The sequence below is a fragment of the Monodelphis domestica genome, chromosome 1, assembly GCF_027887165.1.
Source record: "Monodelphis domestica isolate mMonDom1 chromosome 1, mMonDom1.pri, whole genome shotgun sequence".
NCBI classification, from domain to species: Eukaryota; Metazoa; Chordata; class Mammalia; order Didelphimorphia; family Didelphidae; genus Monodelphis; species Monodelphis domestica.
The window spans coordinates 51,326,085-51,351,636 of NC_077227.1; the positions used below are offsets into that span (position 1 = coordinate 51,326,085).

Here is a 25,552-nt window from a genome sequence, read left to right on the forward strand (position 1 = left end):
ATGCAGCCAAAATTAGAAGTAAAGCTAGAGTCTAGGGAAAATTTTTTCCAACAAATTTCTCAGATCAAGGCCTCATTTCTCAAATATGTAGGGAACTGAGCCAAATTAATAAAAATAAAAGCTATTCCCTAGTTGAGAAATGATGAAAGGATATGAATAGTTTTCAAAAGAGGAAATTAAGACTATGAGTGGTCATATGAAAAAAAACGCTTTAAATCAATACTGATTGGAGAAATGCAAATTGGAAAAACTGAGGAACCACCTCATGCCTATCAGATTGGCAGACATGATAGAAAAGAAAAATGACAAATGTGAAAGGGACATGGGAAAATTAGGGCAATAATACATTGTTGGTGGAGCTGGACAACAACAAGTTTCAGGGTTTTTTACCAACCATTCTGGAGAATAATTTTGAATTATGCTCAGTGGGCTCTAAAATTATATATAACCTTTGACCCAGTAGTGCCATTACTAGGTCTGTATCCCACAGAGGTCAGAAGAGATAGAGAAAGGATCTATATGAGAAAAAATATTCATAGCAGCCCTTTTTTGTGGTGGCAAAGATTTTGAATTTGAGGGGACACCCATCAATTGGGGAATGTTTGAACTAGTTGTGTGGTATATGATTGTGATAGAATACAGTTGTGCTATAGGAAATGACAAGCAGGATGCTTTCAGAAAAATCTGGGAAGACTTATATGAACTCATGCAGAGTGAATTGAACAGAACTAGGAGATCATTGTCCATAGTAATAGCAATATTGTAGGTATAATTAACTGTGAAAGACGTAGTTACTCTGATCAAGGCAATACTCCTAGATAATTCCAAAGGACCAGTGATAAAAAATGTTATCTATCTCCAGAGAGAGAACTGCTGAACTCTGGATTCAGAACAAAGAATACTTTTATTTATTTAATTAAAAAAAAGATAACCCTTTCTCTCAGAAAATAGGCAAGGGCTAGGCAACTGAGTTTAAGTGACTTACCAAAAGTAAAACAGCTAGGAAGTGTCTAAGGCACCCTGGGACTACTGCAGAAAAACAATAAGTCCATTGGCCTGTCTACTAAAATAAAAAAAAGAGCAAGCAAAGGTGAAATAATCTAATTATTGGTATCTATTATGGGAACAGAGAAGATATTGGTTCAAACTCAGAGGACAGTGAGGTAGAAATACCTACTTCAAAATCAGCAAAGAAATATATTAAATTGCCACAGTCTCAAAAAAGGCTTTTGGAAAATCTTTTAAAAGATCTTAAAATGGGGCAGTTGGGTAGCTCAGTGGATTGAGAGTCAGGCCTAGAGATGGGAGGTCCTAGGTTCAAATCTGGCCTCAGACACTTCCCAGTTGTGTGACCCTGGGCAAGTCCCTTGACCCCTATTGCCTAGCCCTTACTACTCTTCTGCCTTGGAACCAATACACAGTATTGATTCCAAGATGGAAGGTAAGGGTTTAAAAAAAATAAAAGACCTCAAAAACTAAATGAGAGATTGAGGAAAAATTAGAAAAAAAAAAAGAACAATGCAAGAAAAATATGAAAGAAAGGTTGCCCAAATGGAAAAGTAGATCCAGAAACTCATAGAATAAAATAACCTATTAAGAACTAGAATTGGACAAAGGGAATTTATTAATTTCATAAGACAACAAGAAATAAAACCAAAAAAATGAAATAACAGAAGAGAATGTGAACCATCTTATCACAAAGACAACTGATGTGGAAAATAGTTCAAGGAGAGACAATTTAAGAATAGTTGGATCCTTGGGATGTTAAGAACAAAAAAAGAGCGTATTCCATATTCCATACATATTCCAAAAAATCATTAAGGAAAGCTGCCCAGAAATTCTAGAATCAGAGAGTAGAATAGAAATGGAAAGAATCCACTGATCACCACTTCAAAGAGACCCAAAGATCAAAATGCACAGGAATATCATTACTAAGTTCTATAGCTCCCAGGTTAAGGAGAAAATACATTAAGTAACAAGAAAAAAGCAATTTAAATACTGTGGAGTTGCAGTCAGAATAACACAATATTTAGCACCTTGGACATTAAAAGAATGCAAAGCATGGAACACAATATTTTGTAAAGCAAAAGAACTGGATGTACAACCAAGAATAAAATCCAATAAAGATGAGTATAATTAAAAAAGGTAAAAAATGGAGGTTTAATGAACTAAAGCAGTTTTAGCTATTCCTAGAGAAAAACCTAATCTATAAGAAGAACACAAAGATAATGATGAAAGACTAATCATAAGCAACCCAGAAGATCAAATTGTTTGATTCCTTTTTGGGGAAATGTCATCTATGGCTCCTGGGAATGAAGGAGTGTGTATGGATGAAAGATTTGAGGTTGAAATGAATGTAATGGAATGAGCTGAAATGGAGCAGACCAGGAGGAGGTAGGTGGAATGGCTATGGAGGAGGAATGAATGGAGGAACTGCCATGGAGAAACCAAATTGAGGGTGGAAGATTGAAAGTACTAGAACCCTATGCTTATTAGATCTGGGATTAAAGAACAACATACACAGATAGAAGAATAAAAGTATTAACATTCAGAGAAATAGGAGGGAAGCGGGGGATAGGATAAGGGAATGGGAATCCCTTGGGGGACTGAGAGACTAAGAGAAGAAGTAGTTTAAGAGAAAGGAGGGCCAAGGCATAAGAAAAGGGAGGGATACCTAAGGGATAGTACATATCAAGGGGTAGGGAGTTAATTAAGATGAGGGGAAAAGGGAAGGGACTCATGATAAGATGAGGAGGAATTTTTAGAGTTGAAGTCATCTCAAGAAATAGGGCACGGTTTGGGAATAAGGGATTTTTGGAAATGTGGATAGAATAAGAATGAAAAGATAAAGGGGAAGGGACAAAGGACAAGGGACAAGGACCTTTGTAAGGTGGGGCAATTTGGAATTAGGAGGACAAGGGGAGAAGATAGGGACTTTTGGTAAGGAATATGAATTGGAGAAGTACTGATCAAAGGAAATTGGACATCTGAGGGAAGGATACCCTATTAAGAAAGAAAAAAAGAGAGGGACAAACAGTGAGGAGAAATGGAGTGGATGGTAATGCCATGGCTAGCAACTATGACATTGAGTGAAAATGGGACAAATTCACCGATGGGAAGAAAACAGCAGAACGAATCAAAAACTGGAACCCAACAATATGTTGTTTAGAAGAAACACAATGAAAAGGAGAGACACATATAGAGTGAAGGCGAGGGGCTGGAGCAAAATATACTATGCCTTAGCTTATCTAGAGAAGGCAGGGCTAGCAGTCATGATCTCTGAGACAGTGGGGCTAAAATGGATAAATCAGAAGGTATGAACAGGATAAATATATTGTTTGGGGGTGGGATACTGTGGATGATGAAGCATCATCAGTATTGGAGCTAGTTTATATAGCACCTAAATTTTTAAAGGAAAAATGAGTTATAGTTGGAAGTAGAGAACAAAATAATAATAATAGTGGAGGACTTTAATTTTCCCTTCTTAAAACTAGATAAATACAACCAAAAAATAAGAAAGAAGTTAAGGAGTAGAATTGAGTAGAATCTTTGATAAGTTACATGTGATAGATATCTAGGGAGTCCCTATATACCTGCTTGAGGCTAGCAGTAGATTTAATTAAGCCTTAGCATGCACATAATCCAAAAATATTGTTTCTGGTGGGAAAGCAATGGTTTAGAGAGGATAAATGTTCTGCAAAATGCCTTACTTTTATCATTTATCATACTATGGAGGCAATCCTGAATTTTTGAAGGGTTGTGACATTGAACAAAAATATCACTAAGAATGGGCAAGCTAAAAAGCCTTGATTTTGGAAAGAATATCTGCTGCCTAAGGACCGATCTAACTAAATATGGTCCTGGTGTAATGTATGTTATCTGAGAACTAGACTGGTTAACTTGATCAAACATGGAGAAACAAGCCTAATAATTGCTAGAGCAATCTTGAATTGTTTTTTAGACAACAAGATGAAAGAGCTATAAAACTTCATGCTCATTAACCTAGGGATCTCATTACTAGGATTAGTCCCTAAGGGGATCACTGAGAGGGTACAAAGCATTGTGTATGAAAATTTTCATGGAAGCTTTATAGTGACAAAATGAGTGGAAATAACACAAATGCAATGATTTGGTGGAAATGGCTGAACAGATTGTGATATTTGAATGCATTGGATTGTACTATGTTATTAGAATGACAAATATTGTAAATATAAAGAAAATAAGGGAAATATGTGAAAGGATGAAAAGAAAATAAGAATAATACACACTATAATCCTATAAAAATAGCCACAAAATCAAGGGAAAAATACTAAAGTATAACAATTCCAAAGGGAACTCAAAAAGCAGAGGATGTTTATATTAGCATATATTATATAATAATTTTGAAACAAATTGTAAACATTGTGGAGTTTGTAGTTTTGCAAGTAATATTTTTTTTGCATCTGTTTGAATGTTTTTTGTTGATGGGTACTAAGTACATAATTTAAAAAAAGGAAAAAAAGGCATAAATGGATAGCCCACAGGGAAATTGCACTCTAATGAGGCAGATTGGATTATAAATTGAGCAGGGTAGTAAGATGATAAAGCCTATATTTTTCATCTGGATTGAAGATGAAGAAGGGGAGAGGGAAGACATTAGAGATATTGCATCTTATTAGGAAGTCATGCAATGGTACTGCCAAAAAGTGATAGATAGCTTGATTAGTGTGGTGGATGGAGAAGTGGAACAAAGTAGAGATGTGGAGATAGAATCAACAAGTTCTGATAATGAATTACATACCTGGAGTATGAACAGTTTATTATTTAAGGGAAAAGAGGCTCATTTTTTTTTTGAGATTGTGCCATTGGAACAAAGAAAAGGGAAGAAGCTCAAGAAGTATAATTTGTTATCTGTTATGTTGCAGCCTGCACAATCAGGCCCAGGTAGGGCTCTTTGACTGGAAGGAACAACTTGACATGGCAAAGAAAGAAAGAAATGGGTTGAAAAGGTGCTTTAGCTTGAGGTATTTATTTATTAGGAAAACCATTACCCATTGATACATGATGGATATCAGTGGCAGAGAGGGGGAAACAATACAGATAGTTACTTCAAAGGAATGTTTTTAAGATACAAAGTCTGGTTTAAATACAGGTTAGCCAAATTCTTTTATTACAGGTAAATCTCATACATTTATGGCTATGTGGCAGAAGAGGGGAGAATGCTGGAGGCCTTTGAATCTGGGCAAAATCCACAGATGTTTGAAATGCTGATTGGGAATGTTAATGTGAATGCCTTAAGAAGAGGCTGAGAGGGTCAATTATTCTTTCAACCTGTAAAATGAAAAATGGACTTTTTAGAAATTTGGAATGCCTGCCAATTCTTTCTTATGTAGAGGGTCAGGATTCCTTAACTCTGGAAGTTTTTGATACTGTCACAACAAGAAAAATGCTTTTGCAGTAATATTTTTTTTACTGAATTCTTTCTTTTGCCATAAGATCGAGTGTGGCAACCACTTTTTTTTATCATGGTATTTTATTCCTTGTAATCCCTTTACTGTTACATCAAAAATAACTGTTTCCTTTTAAAAAAATACATTTTCTGCATCTACACATTGAAAAATTCCCTCCCAAACAATTTCAGTTCTCAAGAGGCTTATATTTTACTGGAAAGATATAACATTTAAACCATTGAGTAAAGAACGTGATTTGAGGGGAGAGAGGGGAGAGAGAGGGTGAGGGAGGGAAGGAGGGTGAGGGAGAGGGAGAGAGAGAAGGAGAAGGAGAGAGAGAGGGAGGGGGAGAGGGAGGGAGAGGGAACTAGCTAACAATGAAAAGATTAGGAAACATCTGAGCTGATTCTTGAAGGAATTTATGAGTTCTAGAAGGTAGAGGTGAGGAAGGAGTATATTCTAGGCAGTGGATAACTTGTGCAAGAGTGTGAGATCAAATGATGAATTTGTGGAACAGCAAATGGACCAGTTTTCCTGGAGTAGATATGAAGGGAAGAAAGTCAAAAGTAATTTGGAAAGGTGGGCTGTTGTGATGGCTTTAAATGTCCAGGCTAATGAATTTGTATTTTCTCCTAAAAACAAGTGAAAATTCTTGGTCTGGGGACAGACAAAGATTCAAATCTATTTTGGTAGATGTGTGGAAGAGAGTTGGGAAAGGGGAGAAATTAGCAGCAGGGAGACTAATGAGAAAAAAAGAAGAGTCAAAGATAACATCAAGGTTTCAGAAGTAGTGAAGTCAAAAGAAGACAAGTTTTGGGAGCATCAAGGTAAATGTGATTAGGCAACATGTGATGATAGTTGGAGCTATAGGAATGAATGAATGAATGAATGAATGAATGAATGAATGAATTTAATAAGGATGAGTATGCAGGGAAGGGAAGCTGCTAAGGAGAGAAATGTGAACACTCATCTAAAAGAGTTAGGAAGGGGATGAGGAGCCAACAAAGAAAAGAAAGAAGTAGTTGGAGTTAGGAAGAGAGAAATAACAGTGGTATTATTGAATCTAAGAAATAGAGATAGAATGGAGGAATTTGGTCAACAGCATTCAGTGCTGCAGAGGGGAGGTCAAGAAGGTTGACCAAAAAAGACCCACATTATTTGGTGATTTGGAGGATGTTGATCTATGAGAAAGCAGATAGACACTTTGGTCTTACACGTTTGTAACATCTTCTATAGGATTTGACCATCCTCTGTGATTATTGAATACTCAGGGCTAGAAAATGCTGCCAACTTTGTTGTTTAAGAAGTTCAGGCATACGCACTCTTTGTGGTGGCAAAAAATTGGAAAATGAGGGGATGCCCTCCGATTGGGGAATGGCTGACCAAATTGTGGTATCTGATGGTGATGGAATACTATTGTGCTGTAAGGACCGATGATCTGGAGGATTTCTATATAAACCGGGAGAACCTCAATGAATGGCTGCAGAGTGAAATGAGCAGAACCAGGAAAACACTGTACACAGAAAGTAAAACACTGTAAACAATCCAATGTAATGGACTTTACCACTAGTAGCAGTGCAACATGCCAGGACACTCCTGAAGGACTTATGGGGAGAGAATGCTGTCTACACTGAGGGAGAGAAGACTATGGGAGTAGAAATGCAAAAGCAAAATATATGACATCACTTATCACATGTATATATGGGTGTATGATTTGGGATTTAGCTTTAAAAGATGGCTTTATAGCAAAAATGAATAATATGGAAATAGGTATCAAGTGGCCACATTGGTACAACCCAGTGGAATTGCTTATCAGCTCTGGGAGGGGGGAGGGAAAGAAAATGAAGCATGTAACCATGGGAAAATATTTAAAAATAAAAAAAAAAGAAGTGCAGGCATAGATTCTGTCCAAAGACATTATGAATCGAAAGTTTCTTCTTGGCCTGGCCAGGGTTGGTGAACTTTTTCCCAGTTTGAGTGCCCAGAGGGCCAATTCAAGGTGTCTGTGAGCCCTTAGATTACCAGAGAGAGTTGAGGGAGAAAGCGCTTGCTTTGGGTGGCTGGACACAGGGGTGGGGCAGTGCTGGGAAGAGGGGGAATGAGCAGCTCCCCAAGTGCTGGCTGTGCATGGCAGCCATGGCTTGGCCACCAAGGGGGTCGGTGGAGAATTATTAGACATTAGGGATACTGGGCAATAAAACTCTGGTAGTATGACTTAAGGACAAGAGAAATCCCAAGAAGCTGCTTGCCATTGGTGTCAAACTATGGGCTGCTTGTGGACCCCAAAAGCCACAAATACATATTATCTAGGCTGTACTGGATCTAAAATATTTTGTTAAAATTTTCCAACTCTATGTTAATCTGGTTCTGCCTCACTTAGGGAGTTGCTAGGGTGTTTTGAGCTATTATGAGTTTTATACCTTGGTTATATACCTGAGTGAAGGAGGTTTGGGAGCTGCTGAATAATAAATTGCCTTTATGCTTCTTTCAGGCTTATTTTCAAGGGTTCAAAAGAAGTTTTTTAGAATCATCAGAAAAGTCCCTATTATTGGTACTAAGGTAAGTGGAATCTTTCACTGTCCTTTTAAAAAAATGAATTCTTATTGCTATCTTTTAAAAAAAGTCACCGTAATTTCCCCTCAGGAGCCTTCCCATGTAATAGATACTATTTTTTAAATACAAAAAAAGAAAAAGAGAGAAAAATCAGCACAACCAATCAATATATTGAAAAAAGTCTGAAAACATGTACACTCTCTTCCTTCCAGCCATATTAATTTTTTTGTTATTTTGAAACACTGAATTTTCCCTTTTTTTTGTAGTTGATCTTTTCATTTACATTGTGGTAGTCACTGTGCATAGTTAATTGTAATTAGTGGGATATACGTGAATTTGTGGTAATAATGTGAAATTGGATTTAGTGCAATTTATAAAATGCCAGTTTGATGTAAAGCAACTCCAAATGCAATTAATGAGATCACATTGAGGGTTCTGATACCCAACTACTGTTAAAATTAAAATTAGTTTCTCTACTAAAAGTATTATATTTTATGAGGTTTATGAAAGATTATTAGAATTAAAAAATAAAGAGAATACAGAATAAGAAAAGCATGTGCAACCTACTCACAACATCCTGCCTGCTAGGTAGAGAGACACGTGTGCTTAGAAGCAGAAACTGAGAGACCAAGTAGGTGGTTGTAAATCTTGAAATTTCTCAGACTTATGAATGTTAAAAATTTCCCCATCGGGGAATTCTCCATTGGAACAATTCCCTACTGGGAACATTCCACATTTGGATGTGAGAACTCTACTTGGATCAGAAATGGGAGGACCTCTGCTCCACCCTTACTTAGAACTGCTTTAGGGGAGAAAACTCCTTGCTAAACAATGAGGGTACTTTGGCCCATACTTATAGTGAGGCAAAAAGTTCTTTAAGCCATGCCTATTTTTAGAAGTAATACCCAGGGGTGCTAAGTACCTATTAAAGGTCAGGCAACTTGTAAACTTGCCAGGAGCAAAGAGGTGAAAACTTATTCAGAAGTTTTTCTGGTTCAAAAGTACTAAAGGGATTAGTCGACCCAGCAGTGAATTCAGAATGCGTTGTCCTTTGGAAAATGTCTACTGTGATTGGTAGATGGAAGAACTTAGGGGAGGTGACATAGGAGAAAACCCCCTATATAAGAAAAAGCAGAATCTCTTCAAGGAGAATCCTTTTGGAAAAAGCCTTTTGAGGAAGATCTCTAAGGAGGCTCTGGAGAAGGGAAGCTCTTGGAGGACATCTCTAAGGAGGTCTCGCTGGAGCTCCTCTGAGGGGACTCTGTCCCTCTGGAGGCTCTTGAGAGAGGCCCTTTGAAACAGTCTCTGGCTGGAAGGCTCTTTGAGGAGGACTCTGGCTGTAACTCTCTCTGAGGAGACTGTCACTAGAATCCTTGCTTAGACAGACCTTGTGGTGAGTGATAAAAGACTGACTGATCTCTCTCTCTCTTAAGGCTCAGGTCTAGGCCATGTTGGCTTAAGGCCCTTCATACTTATTTCCTTTTTCTCTCTTGCTCTCTTTTCTTTAATCCCTCATTGTATTATTAATTAAATTCTCTATAAAACCCAGTTGGCTTGGGTATATTCATAATTGGGAAAATTTCCCTGGCGACCACCTTATATTTGATTTAAAACCAAGACACTGTAGTGAAACATTTTCTGTGGTCACACATTTACTCACCCACTCTTATATCTACTATAATTTATATCTTTCACTATTTTACTCACTACAGTTTACAAACTCAACTATTTTAACTCTTAACTCTTTTAACTGCCACAGTTTATGGCTTCACTATTTTAATTATAACATGGTACAGTCAGTTTAAATACCCATTTTGTTCTTGGCCCAGGTGGGTATCTCCTGTGAGATTATAGGGAATTCTGGGAACTACCAAGGACTTCTAGGAATTGAAGTCTGAGGTTCAAATCTCCTTTTTACATACCCTCATTTGATTCTTATTGGGAAAGGTTTCTCCAAAAAGAATCATTAAAACATAATCAACTTAAAGATTATAATAATTTGAGGATAAGAGGAAAAGAACAAAGCCAATAATTGCTAGACACATTGACAAAAAGCCAGTTAGGGGGCAGTCCCCTTTGGCATAAAAGTATACATACAAATAAATGTTCAATCAACCACAACCAAAGTTCATTCTTGATCTTCTTGTGCAGCTTGTGGTCTGGAGGCATCTTCATGGTGTCTTTTCCAACCAGTTCAGTTTCTGGATTCGGAGAGGTATCATGTTTCTTAACCTAAAATTCTTCTCAAAAGGAATTTAAACTTTGCAATTTAAAATAATAATATTTTAACATTCCCCCCCCCCCCTTGAAGAGGGTGATTGAAAAAACACAGGGATCATTTAGGGATTCATGGCTGAGTTATGAGGTATATGAATCAATTGGCAAGAGAAATTAAAAAGACATCAGAAAAATCCAAATAAAAAAAGATAATTTCTGGATGAAATATATAGACTATCAAAGTCTTATGTGTAAAAATTCTAAGTAAAGGAAAAATAAATCTATAACAGGTCCTTGAATCAGGGCCCAATTAAAATGATCTAAGCAATGATGCATTTACCCAGTCAGTGGCCAGGACTACAGAAAGTTTGCCACATTATGAAAGACAGAAAAGGGACTAGATTATAGAAGCCAAGTAGGAAGCAAGTTAGGGATACTCATCTGTAAGTATTTTCAGAGTGAGTGTGGATACAAGGAAGGCCTACACCTTAAAGTATGTTAAGCGTCGCAACCTTGAGTCTTCACACTAGGTTCAGGTCTTTTGTATTGATTTAGAAGTACATCAATCTATCCTGGATTGGTTTCTTTTGCCCTGTGCAATGGCTCTTTTGTATATCTTGTCCTGGAATCAGACAGAATCATTAAGCAAAGTCCTATAATTTTTTTTAAGCAATTAGTGGCATCATTTTTACAGTCTCAAGCTTTTGGGGCATGCATTGACATTATAGCAAATGTATTTTAAACTTATATTCCTGAAAAGTAAAAAAGTTAAAGAAAATTCTTAATACTGGTGACATGTGCTTCAAATATAAAAAGGAGAGAAAAAAAGCTGAAATATTATATTGCACATGTAAGAAAAACATAATAAAAAGTTTTAAAAATAAAAATATAGCTTATAATCATCGACACACTAAGAAAATATAGAATACAAGGCTTTCTTACCAAAAATGAAATCCATTTCCTCTTCATATCTGGCCATGATCCACTGTGAGTACAAGCAAATGAATTTTACAAGGTAACATTTTTTTTAATAAAGAACAGTATTACAAATATGTAGGTATCAGTATCCCCCAAATTCTCAATAGCCCAGTTAATTACAATAGCAAACAAACACACTATCATTTTTTACACATGAATTGCTGTATGGCATTTTTAAAAGCCTATGAACTGATGGATATTTGTCACAAGTTTTTACAGACGTAGCAAATCTTTCAACCTTGGTAAACATATTTTTAAACAAAGTAAAACTTATTTGGCTCTAGAACATCATCAAGAAATCTAGCTATCATTCTGGTGGAAGTAAAGTGATGAGGTGAAGAGTTATAAATGAGAGGTGCTCCTTTTTTGGGAGTCTTCTAGGGGTACAGTGCCCTGGGATTAACTTCTCAGCTTCCATTCACATTTTTATAAATGTGGGAGTTGGGATTATAATTGTATTTCACTTCAGCTACTAAAATGGGCCTTACCTCCTGTTAGGGGCAGGCAAAATGACCAGAGTTTGTTAAAAAAAAATTCTAAAAAGCATGTCTAAAAAACCCTTAAAATCAATTTGAGATATTTAGCTCATTAAAATTTCCAAAGGTTGTTGTAGCAATTTTCTGATGGAGTCCATCTATCCTCTATATGAAAGTTTGATAGAATTCATTTGTGAATCCATCTGGACCTGGGGATTTTTTCTTAGGGAATTCTTTGATGGCTTGTTCAATTTATTTTTCTGATATGGGGTTGTTTAGGTAATTTATTTCTTCCTCTTCCAATTAATTTTTGATTTACCTCTCCATGTACCCTTACTAATTATTATTTTCATTTGTAACCACGAAAATGTGGGTTTCCAAGACTGTGAATTGCCAAACTGTAAAGGTTTTGGCCAACCTATAAAGATAATTTTTAGTGTCTTGATTTATATTAAAAATAAATGATTGCCATGGAAAAATTCCCAAATATGAAAATGCCTAAGTCAGCTGGGTTTTATGGAGATTTTAATTAATACAAATGAAGGAGAGAGAGAGAGAAAAAAATAGTAGAAAGGGCCATTTGGCCTAGGCCTGAGCCTTAAGGGAGAGAGAGTCAGTCTTTATCACTCACCACAAAATTGTCCCAAGCAAGCTCCAGTCCTTCACTGAAATCCTGAACTACTGAACTGAGTTCAGAGACCCTCCTCTGAACTTCTGAACTCCTGAACTGAGTTCAGAGAGCTCCTTTTAAAGAGAATTTTCTCTTATGTCACCTCCCCTAAATTTTCACATCTACCCATCATAGTAGACGCTTTTTCCCAGGACTGTCCATTCTTAGTTCTCATCACTCTTTAGTTCTCACCTTCTCTGGGCATATTATATCTTCTTAGTATTTCACATCTTTTTTGCTAAGCTTGCCTTTTGTAAGTTGCTTGACCTTTTAATGATTAATTTAACCTTTCTAGGTACTTAGCACCCTTTTGTATTAGATCTAAAAATAGACCACCTAGCTTAGGGTTTTTGCTTCACTATACCTATGAGTTGGAGAGTTTTCATTGTTCAATCAGGAATTTGCAACTTTATCTTCCCCTAAGGCACTGTCTGAGCAGGGTAGAGTAATTTTAAAGTTCTCAATACATTTCTGACCAAGTATCTCCATTGTTACAATAGGGGAATAGCTTAACTAAATCTTCTAAGGTATAGTCTGAGTAGTTTTAAGATTCACACATTGCATTGTGGTCTGAGAAGGTTGCATTTATCATTTCTGCTCTTTTGCACTTGTTTGCAATGTTTTTATGCCCTAATGCATGGTCAATTTTTCTGAATGTGTCATGTGCTGCTGAAAAGGTGTTTCCCTTTTTGTCCCTATTTATTTTTCTCTGCATGTCTACTAACTCTAATTTTTGTAAGAGTTCATTCACTTCTCTTACCTCTTTCTTATTTATTTTTTGGTTTGATTTATCTAGTTGGGATAGAGGAAGGTTTGGGTCTCCCACTAGTATAGTTTTTCTAGGTATTTCATCCTTGAGCTCCTCTAGTGTCTCCTTTAGAAATTTGGATGCTATGCCATTTGGTGCATACATATTGAGTACAGATATTTCCTCATTGTCTATACTGCCTTTTATCAGGATGTAATTACCTTCCCTATCTCTTTTAACTAGATTTATTTTTACTTTGGCTTTGTCAGATATCATGATTGCGACTCCTGCCTTCTTTTTATCAGTTGATGCCCAATAGATTTGGCTCCATCTTCTTACTTTCACCCTATGCGTATCTACCTTACTCATGTGTGTTTCCTGCAGACAGCATATCGTAGGGTTTTAGATTTTAATCCACTCTGCTATTTGCCTGCGTTTTATGGGTGAGTTCATTCCATTCACATTCAGAGTTATGATTACTAGCTGTGTATTTCCCAGCATTTTGATTTCTACTCCTGGTCCTGCCTTTTCTTCTTTCACTATTTCCTTCTACACCAATGTTTGTTTTTAATCAGTCCCCCTAGTTCCCACCCTTATTTTACTTCCCTTTCTACCCCCCTCCCTTCTTATTCCCCCCTTATTTTCCCTGTAGTCTTCCTAAAATTACCCCCCCCCCAAGCTCTCCCTTCCTTGTACTGCTTCCCTTACCACCAGTCCATTTGTTATGCTTCTACTCCCCTATAGGGCGCAAATCTGTTCTCTGCCCCAATGGATTGGCTTGTTCTTCCCTCTTTGGGTAAAGTTCAGAGTTGAATATTTCCTATCTCCAACCTCTTTACCCTCCCAGTGTATTGATGTTCTCCCCCGTCCTACCATGAGCTTCTTTGTGATGTATAAATTTACCCCATTTGTTTCTTTTACCATTTCTTTTAGTATTAACCTCTTTTTTTTCTCTTGTGTATATATATATATATATATAATATATATATTGTGTGTATAATATATATATTGTGTGTATAATATATATATTGTGTGTGTATATATATATGTAATATATATATACACACCCATTTTTGTATGCATACATCTATATACCTATTTATGCCTTATCCTTTCATCCTATACAATTTGTCACTGTTCCCTCTAAGTGTAATTCTTCTAGCTACCTAGGTGATAACAACAGTTTTTTAAAGTTACCAATGACTTTTCTTACAGGGATACATATTTTAACTTATTGAGTCTCTTAAAAATTTTTGTGTGTGTTGTTTTTCCTTTTTCCTTCTTTTAAAATTACCTTTTGATGATTCTCTTGAGTTCTGTGCTTGGAAATCAAATTTTCTTTTCAGGTCTGGTCTTTTCTTTACAAATTCTTGGAATTCTTCTATTTTGTTGAATGATCATACTTTCCCCTGCAAGAATATAGTCAGTTTTGCTGGGTAGTAGATTCTTGGTTGTAGACCTAGTTCCCTTGCTTTCTGGAATATCATATTCCATCTCTTTTGGTCCTTCAGTGTGAATGCAGCCAAATCCTGCGTTATCCTCACTGTGGTTTCATGGTATCTGAATGACTTCTTCTTGGCAGCTTGCAATATCTTTTCTTTGGTCTGATAGTTCTTGAAATTTGGCTATAACATTCCTGGGTGTTGTCAGTTGGGGATTAAGTACAGGAGGTGATCTGTGGACTCTTTCAATCTCCACTTTTCCCTCTTGTTCTAGGATATCGGGGCAATTTTCTTGAATAATTTCCTGTAGTATTATGTCCAGGCTTTTTCTTTTGTCATGGTCTTCTGGTAGACCAATTATTCTTAAATTGTCTCTCCTCGAATGATTTAATAAATCTTCTGTTTTGTGAATGAGATGCTTCATATTTTCCTCAATTTTTCAATTCTTTTGGTTTTGTTTTATAGTGTCCTGCTGCCTTGTGTGGTCACTTAATTCCAGTTGTTGTATTCTGGTTCTTAAAGACTGGGTTCCATCCTTGGCTTTTCGGTCATCCTTTTCATCCTCTTTACCTCGTCTTTCAACTCCTTTATCTCATCTTTCATCTTCTTTGCCTCATCTTTCATCTCCTTTGCCTCATTTTCCATCTGGTTGATTTTGGCTTTCAAGACACTATTTTCTCGTTTTATTTCAAGTGCCTCTATTTCAAGATGACTTATGTTAGTTTTTTAAGTTCTTTTCGCAATTGTCTTCAGCCTCTCTTAATTGTGTTTTGAGTTCTTCCACAGCCTGTATCTAATTTGCTGGGATTTCTGATTTATCGTTCGCTGATCCCTCTGTTCCGGTGGCTATGTATAAGGTGTCTATTGTAATTTCTTTCTTCTTTTTCTGCTGTTTGCTCATATTTGCCCCTTCTTTGCTCCCCATATTTTTCTGTGTTCTTTCTCCCCTCATTTTTTTTTTTGGTTATGGGACTTTCTGCCAGTTTCCCTTCTTGGAGCGTTGTCAGATCTCTCAGTGCAGACTCTGGGGGAGGAGTTTGAGCTTCCCTGTCCTCTGGAGGCTTTTGATGTGATTAAGTTCAGCTGCTTTGGACCCTAAGTGCTCTGAGGCCAAAACCTTCTGGAAGGCTGGAGCCAAATGGAAGGTCTCAGCTACCCAGGCTCTCTCCAGTTCTCTCCAGCTGCTTCCTCACCACCTGTGTTTGATGCTCTGAGCCTGGCACAGCCTTGCCCACACGGTATACTCTCTAGTCCAGTGCCTTTGCCCGCCCAGAGGTTCCTGTCCTTGATGGAGGCCGATCACTCTGGGAGGGGTCCTGGCCTCCCTGAGCTCTGATTACTCCTGATGGGATAAAGTTCAACTGGTTTGGGCTAGATGTTTCCTGAGGCAACAACCTCCGGTATGGCTGGAGCCAAATGGAAGGACCCAGCCACCCAGGCTTCCAGCTCTTCGATCTCTCTCCGGCTGCTTCCCTGCTGCCTGTGTTGGACTCTCTGAGCCTGGCACAGCCCTGCCCACAAGGTACACCCTCTAGACCAGCACCTTTGCCTGCTCAGAGGTTCTTGCTGCCACTGGGGGCTCAGAGCTCTGGGTTGTGGGGGAGGGGTCCTGTGACCTTCCTTCTGCCTTTCCCTTAAACCTGAGTGTTCTCAGATTCCGGCTTTTGCGGGGGCATACCTTTTGGATTGAGTCCATAGGATTGAATTCCTTGCCTCTGTTTTGTTGTTAGGTTTGATTTTCAGTCCCCTAGGAGCATTCAATTTGTGATCGGTAAGGAAGGGTATTCAGAGGTCTGAACTATTGCTGCTCCTAAGCCACCATCTTGATTCTGCCTCTGTAGTAACTTTAAAATAAGTCCTGGAATGCCCGGGTATATGGTATGGAATGTCATCAAGTGCAGTAGCAAAACAAGAGTAAAAGGCCTAGTGGCATCAGCCTTGTGAACAGATGTGTTACACTGATAGAAACAGAGAGTCTTTAGCTGTATTGATTAAAGATTGTAATAAAATGCATTCCTCTTAGCAGAGCAGCCATTTAAACAAAAGCTTAAGCAGTGAAAGAAGATAGAAATGAAGTAGAGAGTGAAGTGACTTTTCTTGTGAGCATTGGTTTGTTTGATGGTTTTAAGAATCAAATTCACTTGGAGAACAGAGACATGATGGCAGAGAAGATACAGAGACCCACCTGATCTTAACCACATGACCCTCCCAAAAGCTATAATAAATTCTGGAGCAGCACAATCCATAAAAGAATGAAGTGAAGTCATTTTCCTGCCTAAAACAACTTAGAAGGCTGGTACGAGGGATGCAGTGCACTTGGGTGGACCTGATCGAGTGCAGTGTGCCAGGACAGGCCCCACCATGCCTACAGGCCAAGGGTGCAGCTGAAGCAGGGAAAGGCTTCCAGAGCTCTGGGCTGCCAATGGTGAGCAGCTTTAGACAACTTCTTAGAAGAAAATTGCAGGGAGAAAGACTCTTGTCACATTGCCCATACACAGAACCAGGTCACTGTCCCATGGCATGATCTCAGGATGAGGAGATGCAGCAGCACACACCAGCACTTGTGTCACAGCGGGGCAGGGGACCCTAGTCACAGTTCCAAGGGTTACCCAAAGACCAGAGCCCAGGCCAGGAGAATATAAAGCACAGCACTCCTTACATGATAGCACCTTGGAAGAACTGAAAGCACATTGATCCCCAGAGCCAGCTCTGAAGCCAGCTGCACAAAGAACTTGAAGTTCATAACAGTGCTCTCTTCACCACAGATCTAGAACCCAACATTAACAGTTATTTTTTTAAGAAAATAAAAAGGCTGGAAAATGAGCAAACAACAAAAAGAAACTCAACATAGGAAGGTATTTTGGTGATAGGGCAGATCAAATTGCGAACTTAGAAGACAACAAATTTAATATTGCTGCATCCAAAGCCTCCAAGAAAAATATGAACTGCTCTTAAGCTCAAAAAAAAATTAATGGAGGAGCTCAAACAAGATTTTAAAGATCAAATAAGAGTGGTAGAAGAAAAATTGGGTAAAGAAATGAAAGTGATACAGGAAAATCACAACATCCTGAAAAAAAGAGTCAACAGGTTGGTAAAAACTATTGAAGAAAATAATACTTTTAAAAAAGAGAATAGGCCATTTGGTAAGAGGGGCACAAAAACTCAATGAAGAAAACTCTTTCAAAAGCAGAACTGGCCAAATGGAAAAAAGATATACAAAAATGCACTTAAGAGAACTTCTTGAGAGACAGAATTGGCCCTCTGGGAAAAGAGATAGAAAAATTCACTGAGGAGGATAACTTTACAAAGTAAAATTGACTACATGAAAAAGGAGGTACCGAAGTCCATTCAAGAAAATCATGTCTTAAAAATCAGAATTGGGCAAGTGTAAGCTAATAACTCCACAAGACATCAAGAAACAAAGTCAAAAGGATGAAAAAATAGAAGAAAATGTGAAATGTTTTGTTGTAAAAACAACTGACTTGGAAAAATAAGTCTTTGAGAAATAATCTAAGAATTATTGGACTACCTGAAAACCATGATCAAAAAAAGAGCTTAGACATTATTTTTCAAGAAATTATCAAGGAAAACTGCCCAGATATTTTAGAACCGGAGAACAGAATAGAAATTGAAAGACTCCATCAATCTCCTCCTGAAAGAGTTCCCAAAAAGGATAACTCCTGGAAATATTATAGCCAAATTTCAAAACTCTCAGGTCAAGGAGAAAATATTGCAAGCAGCCAAAAAGAAACAATTCAAATATTGTGGAGCCATAGTCAGGACAACACAAAATTTAGCAATTTTTACATTAAAGGATCAGAGGACTAGGAATATGATATTCCAGAGGGCAAAGAAGCTAGGGCTTCAACCAAGACTCACTTAACCCAGCAAAACTGAGCATAGTCCTTCAGGGAAAAAATGAATATTCAATGACAGAGCATTTTCAAACATTTCTGATAAAAAGACCAGAGCTGAATGGAAAAATCTGACTCTCAAATACAGGACTATAGAGAATCATAAAACAGAAAACAGAAAAAGAAATCAAACAACATTCAATAAGGTTAAACTGTATACATCCCTACATGAAGAGATGATTCTTGTAACTCCAAAGAGCTTTGTTATTATTAGGGCATTTAGAAGTAGTATATCTACACAGAGGACAAGAGTGTGAGTTGAATATGATGGTATGATATTAAAAAAAAATTAAGGCATGAGAGAGAGGAATGCATTGGGAGGAGGAGGAAGGGAAAAACAGAATGGGTAAATTTTGGAGAGCAATTTGGACCTATGCCCAAAGGGCTATAAAATGGTACATACCCTATGACCCAGCAATGCCATTAATGAATTTGTCCTAAAGAGATAAAAAACCAAAAAGGGGAAGGACTTTATATATACAAAAATATTTAAAGCAGCTCTTAAAGGGCAATGAATTGGATAGTGAAGATACCCATCATCTGGGGGATGACTGAGTAAGTTATAGTATATAATTGTAATAGAATACTATTGTGCTATAAGAAATGACAAGCAGGAGGCACTCAGAATAACCTGGAAAGACTTACTTGAAACAGAGTGAAGTAAGCAGAAATAAGGAAAGAACTTACATGAAGTAGAGCGAAATAATAAAAAACCAAGTGTACATTAATGGATATCCAACACCACAGAAGTCCAAGTGCAAATTGAAACATATCATTCTTTATTTCCTCCATGAATTTTTCTCTAGTGTTAGAAATATGTCTTCTTCCATAACATAACATAACAATGAGCTTGGAAATGCATATTGTATGATAATATAGATACAACCTATATCACATTATCTGCCTTCTTGTACATTATACACAGTGATAGGAATATGGTACAACAAACAATTGTGCATAGCAGCTATTTTCAGCAATACAAAGATCTAAAAAAGACTCATGATAAAGCGTTATTGATTTTTAGATAATGCCCCAAATCATCCAGTTATATTGGGTGCTTAGTGTGAGAATGTGAGCATGCATGCATGCCCATGGGATGAGATGTGATCAAAGAAGATTTAAGAAAAGAGAAGACAGTTTAATCTATGCTGCTAAGATATTCTCAGTGATAATATTGCTTTTGTCATATCAGTGTAGGTCTATCTTTAGATATGATATTTGCTAAGCTTCTAATTTAAAATTTTTTGCTTGCTAAAATTACTCTATTACTATATAATAAACATGAATCTGAAATATATTTTCTTATCCTTTCCTGTTCTCTTTTATTGGGGTGAACAAAATTACCTTATTTTACATATAATTATAACTTAAAACAGTAAAATAAACCTTCTACTGGATTTATTATACACTAATCAGTATGAATATGTATGTGTGTGTGTTATTTTCTTGGCTCTTTCTTGGCTCCTGCGTATTGCCAGGAATGTCAGAATCCCCATATTAACACCTTGATAATAATGCCTCTCACTTTCCTGGGTGGTCACAATCCTCAGGCCCGGAGCTGGCAGTTGGGCAAATCTCACCCAATCAAGGTATGCTCTGAGCTTGGCATAAGAACAGGCCTTGGTGTGTGTACACTGGAGGTCAACTCTGCTGTTTATCACTCCAGTAGTGTCAAAACCACTGACCCAGCTCCAGCCAACCAGCTGGAATCAGCTGCAGGAGCCACATCCAGGTCTTGGAGCCCCGATAAAAATAGACTCCTTCGTGCTGGGCAAACTCTTGTCACTGAGCAAATGTTACCATTACAGCTAAGCCCTCTCTTCTTTTTGGTCTTGTCACGACTTTATATCGAGGTTTTCCCTCATTGCCTTGGGCTTGGTTTGAGCCCAAGTCCTGGAATAGCCGTGCCTAGCTTTCCCTCCTCTAAAGGAATTAAAGAAGTGTTTTGCTTATAACCCTTTGTGAGTTCTCTTTTATTTTCTAGAGTTTAACAGTTGGTGTCAGAGGTGGGATTGGAAAGGAGCCCCTCCTGCCTTTCCCAGAACAGCTTCAGGTTTGGTACTGTGGGGGTGCCCTGCTTGTGCCCTGCTTGCTTCCAGGGTCTGAGATGGGCATTGAGTGATTTCTTCCTTCTCTGACCCCTGAGCTCCCATCCTTTGGTTCTAGCTCTGCCCCCTTGGAGGACTGAAAACTGGTTGTCTTGACTGAAGGGAGGACTTTGCCCCATCCCTTCAGGGTGAAGGCTTTTGACTTCAAGAAATAAGTACCTTTTGGCTATTTTCCCTTTTGATTAAAATATGACAATCTAAGAATGAGTTGCCAAAGAATCTGGCTGCAGAGTATATGCATTGAGTCCATGGACCAGATACTTGCACATTTCCCAACATTTGGCATAATCTAAGTAAGTAAATTTCTGAAATTGTTGGCCAACATGGGGGACTGTGAGAAAATGAACTTCCTAATAAAATCACTAGATCAAGCAGAAAAGAAAATTAAGTTTCCTGTGTGAACAGTTTTAATAAGTGGTGACTTGAAACAGCTAAACTGGGAAAGCAAAAGCAATCTGGCTTTGGTTAAAGAATGCTTACGTAGAATGAAAGTAAAAAGCCTTGAGGCAGAGGATGGCTTTACCCCTTACAGTCAGACTTAATTAAGGAGCTAGTTTAGTTTCCTTTAAGTTTTTTTTCTTTTTACATGTCAATATAATTTTAAAATATTCACTTTCTGACATTTTATAATCCAAGTTCTTTCTCCCTCCCATATCTGCCCTCCACCCCAAGAAGGCAGATAATGTGATATAGGTTGTATATATATTATCATAAAATATGCATTTCCATGTTCTTTATGTTATGGAAGAAGACATATTGCTTACACTAGAGAAAAATTCATGGAGGAAATAAAGTAAAGAATGCTATGTTTCAATTTGCATTTGGACTTCTGTGGTGTTGGATATCCATTTTTTGACACAAGTCTCATAATTGGCCTGGCTCCTTGGCTTGTTGATAATAGTTAAGTTATTCACAGTTGATCATCGTACAATATTGTTACATTATCCAATGTTCTTCTTATTCTGCTCACTTCACTTTGTTTCACGTCATATAAATCTTTCCAGGTTTTTATCTGGTTTGTCATTTTTGATGGCAACAATAATATTCCATTACAAATATAACCATAACTTGTTCAGCCATTCCCCAATTGTTGGACTTCCTTCTACTTCCAGTTCTTTGCCACCATAAAAACAGTTGCTAGAAATATTTTTGTGCAATAGGTTCTTTTGTTAAATCTCTCTGGAATACAGCCCTTGCTGGGTCAAACGGTATGCATAGTTTGATGGTCCTTTGAGTATGGTCTCATATTGCTTTCTAGAATGGTCGTATCAGTTCGCAGTTCTACCAGCAGTGTATAATTGATCCGATTTTTCTACATCCCCTCCAACATATATCATTTTCCTTATTTGTTCTGTTAGCCAGTGCAATGTGTATGAGGTGGTACCTCAGAGTTGTTTTAGTTTGCATTTCCCTAATCAGTAGTGATTCGGAGTATTTTTTCATACTACTAAAGATAGCTTTAATTTCTTCTTCTGAGAATTGTCTGTTCATATCCTTTGATCATTTGTCAATTAGGAAGTGATTGGCATTCCTATGAATTGGACTCATTTCTCTATATATTAGAGAAATAAAGCCTTTGTCAGACTTGCTATGAAGATTGCTGCCCTGGTTTCTTTGTAAAATAGATTTTTATACCTAACTGAGTATGAATGTATGAATGTGCCAATTCTAATGAGAGAGGCATTGTCTGCCCCCTGTTCCCATCATGCTTTTCCTGCAAATGTATTGATTCTTATATGCCTCTTCATGTGAGATTATTTACCATCAATTTTCTCTCTTATTCCATTTTCCCAGACTCTTCCTCTTATCTCTTGATTTTTTTGAATATCATCCTATCATATTCAACTTACTCCTTGTTCTCTGTCTATATATGCTCCTATTTATTGATAAAATTATTGATATATCCACTATCCTAGTTACTTCCAATATCATAGCTATCTTAAGTATCTTGGTTATCACCATCTTTCTAATTATGTAATCAGTTTAATCCCATTATTTCCCCTCAATGTATTTTAATACTTTAATATATTAATATAAAATATTTAAATATATTTATATTTATATATAATATATAAATCTATAACATAATATAATTTCATATGTAAATATATGTATTTATGTATAATATATGTATAATATGTATATTTATGTATAATATATGTATAATAATATGTATAATATAATTTCATATGTAAATATAAAATAAAGTATTCCATTTATTATCTTAAAATATCTCTTGCACCATACATATCTTAAGTATTCTAGTTATTACTTTTTCTCATACAGGGATGTAAGTAGTTTAACCCCATTGGTTCCTTTGAATTTATTCTGTTTACCTTTTTATTATTCTTCCTTTGAGTGTCAAATTTGATCATAATATTTTCTTTTTAGCACCGGTTGTTTTGTCAGGAATGCCTGGAATTTTTCCAGTTTATTAAATATCCATTTCTTCTCCTGCTCGGTTTCCTGGGTAGTTGTTATTTGGAGGTTGGCCTAGATTTGCCTTACAGAATATCATATTCCATGTTTTCCAATCCTTTAATGGAGAAGTTTCTAGGTCCTGTGTAATCTTGATTGTGGTTCCACAGTATTTGAATTTCTGGCTGCTTCTAGTGTTTTCTTTTTGGATTGGGAGTTCTGGAATTTGGGTATAATTGTCTTGGGATTTTTAAATTTGGATTTCTTTCAGGAGGTAATTGTTAAATTCTTTTAATTTCTATTTTCTCCTCTTGTTCAAGAATATTAGGGAAGTTTTCCCTGATCATTTCTTTCAATATGATATCCAGGTTTGTTTTTGATCATGACTTTTAGATGATCCATTACTTCTTAGATGATCTCTCATGGATCTATTTTCCAGGTCATTTGTTTTTCCTCCCATTTGTCTTGAATTTCTTTCCTTGGGTATAAGCTCTTTACTCTTTTGAGTGTCATTTGCCCCCATGAACTCTGCTCCCCTTCTCTTGAGCCAAGATGAGTGGACTCACTCAACACCAAATCTTTTCAGATTATATCCATTGTATAGTCCCTGTCTGATTCCCCTCTCATTTCAGTCCCCCCTTATGCTTCCTTCCCCGGTGTCCTAGAGGCTTTCATCTTTCCGAGAGACTGTATACATTATTTCCCTCCCATTAGACTCAATCAGGTTAGATAGTATATTCCCCTCTGTCCTCCTCCTTTAGATGCCCTCTTTGTTCATGGCATAGCCCCACAAAAGCATTGACTCCCCTTTAAGCAGGCTCTAGTCTAGGCTAGTTCCTGCCTATTTCTCCACTCTAACTTTTGTTTGCGTTCTGCTTTCATCCTTTATCCTGGGATACTTTAAAAAAACTCTTAATGGTCTTTCTGTTGTTATTTCATTGTATTTGTCCTTGTTTATCCTTTTTGTATTTCTACATCTGTGATGTTTGAGAAGTAAATAATTTGTTCAGGTTGGCTTTTATTTTTAGAAATGCTTTGACCATTTTATAATGAAAATCATTTTTAATTGATGTCATCATAGTTACTCATTATATTCACTTATGAGAAGGCCCAGACCTGTCTACATTTCTCTCCATTTTCCATCAGTGGTTCTGCTTGGTTTTCCTTCTAGGGAACATTGTACCTCCCTTAGAAAAAGCTGATCCCATGAAATCTCTCCACTATGCAAGTAAACTCAGCTTTCAATACTCATCACCTTCTCTCCTCTGATTGGAGAGTTAGAGGGTGGAGCAATAAACTCTGCCCAAAGCCTTCAGGGGTGCTAAGTAGTGCAAGGGATAGAGCACTGATCCTGGCGTCAAATCTAGCCTTTAGACACTTAATAGCTTATGACTCTGGACAAGTCACTTAGCCCTATTTTAGTTTCCTCATCTTTAAGTGAGCTAGAGAAAGAAATCATTCTAGCATTTTTTCCAAGAAAACCCTGATAGAATCACGAAGAGTCTGCCATGATTGAATAATAATAAAAATCTTTAATCATTCTCTCTCTCTCTCTTTTTTTTTTTTGGTGAGACTTGACACTGAATTAATATTTTTTTTGTCAATTATTTCCACTCTCTAGGCCATAAATTCTGTTTTCACAGTTCTTATTTCTTTTTTTAATGAATTAGGAACATAATGTTGTGGTTCCATGGAATCCTTTTATTCCTTTGCTATATCTGATACTGATTCATTTTCCTTGTTCTTGCAATATTTATTCATAGATATCTGGACTTTTAGCTCATTTGGAGACCATATTCCCTTTTGGCATTAATCTCTTATCTGTTGGTCTATATGCGTTCACTCAAGGTTTTTTGTCCTCATTTTTCTCTATTGCTCACTTTCTGACTCTTTCCCTTTTCAGTTTGGTTTCTCTGAATCTCAAGGTTCTAATCCTGTACCTTAAATCTGTCTCAAGTTCCTTCTACACTAGACAATTGAGAGTTTCACTGGCCTTAGTCTCTGTCCCAAGGTGACTTCTTGGAGGACAGAAATAGGCCCCACTGGATACTAGGCTCTTTCCCTCAGATTTCCCTCAGCAATATACATGTGTTCTGTTTCAATGCCCTCTGTTCTGTGCTGCTAGCCCAGCCTGAGCAAGCATCTGCTTTTTGGTTTTCTCCAGCCCTGGATGAAGGGAGTAGTAAATTCATGCTCTATTTCAAGCTCATGGATTGGGCTACAGAAGTGCTGGCTAGTGGGGGAAATGTTGCTGAGTGAATTAAGAGCTAGGGATGAGCTTTTTCTGCTTAATATTATTAGTTCATTGACTTGTTACCTCCTTAGTGTTCTTGGCATTTTAGATCATGGAGACAACTGAATTTTCTTTCTCTCTTGTGCATAATTTTTATTTTGAAGAAATTTTAGATATCAAGAGATCAGAGAGAGTATCTAGTTCTTCATCATGTTCACTAGACCTAGAGGTACATGTCCTTTTTTCTAAACCATGTTTCCTTCTCTCCATTTTTTTCTCTTTAGCTTTTGCTCTTAAAAAAAAGTTGGAAAACTTGGTGGGAATTAGATCATGATTTGGCCCCCGTAGTTTTAGCCACTTATATTT

General features: G+C 37.1%; 1 protein-coding gene across 4 annotated transcripts in view; it reads left to right on the forward strand.

The window, feature by feature from the left end:
* Positions 1 to 25,552, forward strand: part of SGPL1 (sphingosine-1-phosphate lyase 1) — a 96,671-nt gene that overhangs the window by 46,636 nt on the left and 24,483 nt on the right. For all 4 annotated transcript variants that reach the window (XM_007478193.3, XM_056799252.1, XM_007478194.3 and 1 more), the window contains one exon: positions 7,921 to 7,988. In XM_007478193.3, coding sequence (XP_007478255.1) covers positions 7,921 to 7,988 — 68 coding nt within the window. The remainder of the gene's footprint in view (positions 1 to 7,920; positions 7,989 to 25,552) is intronic.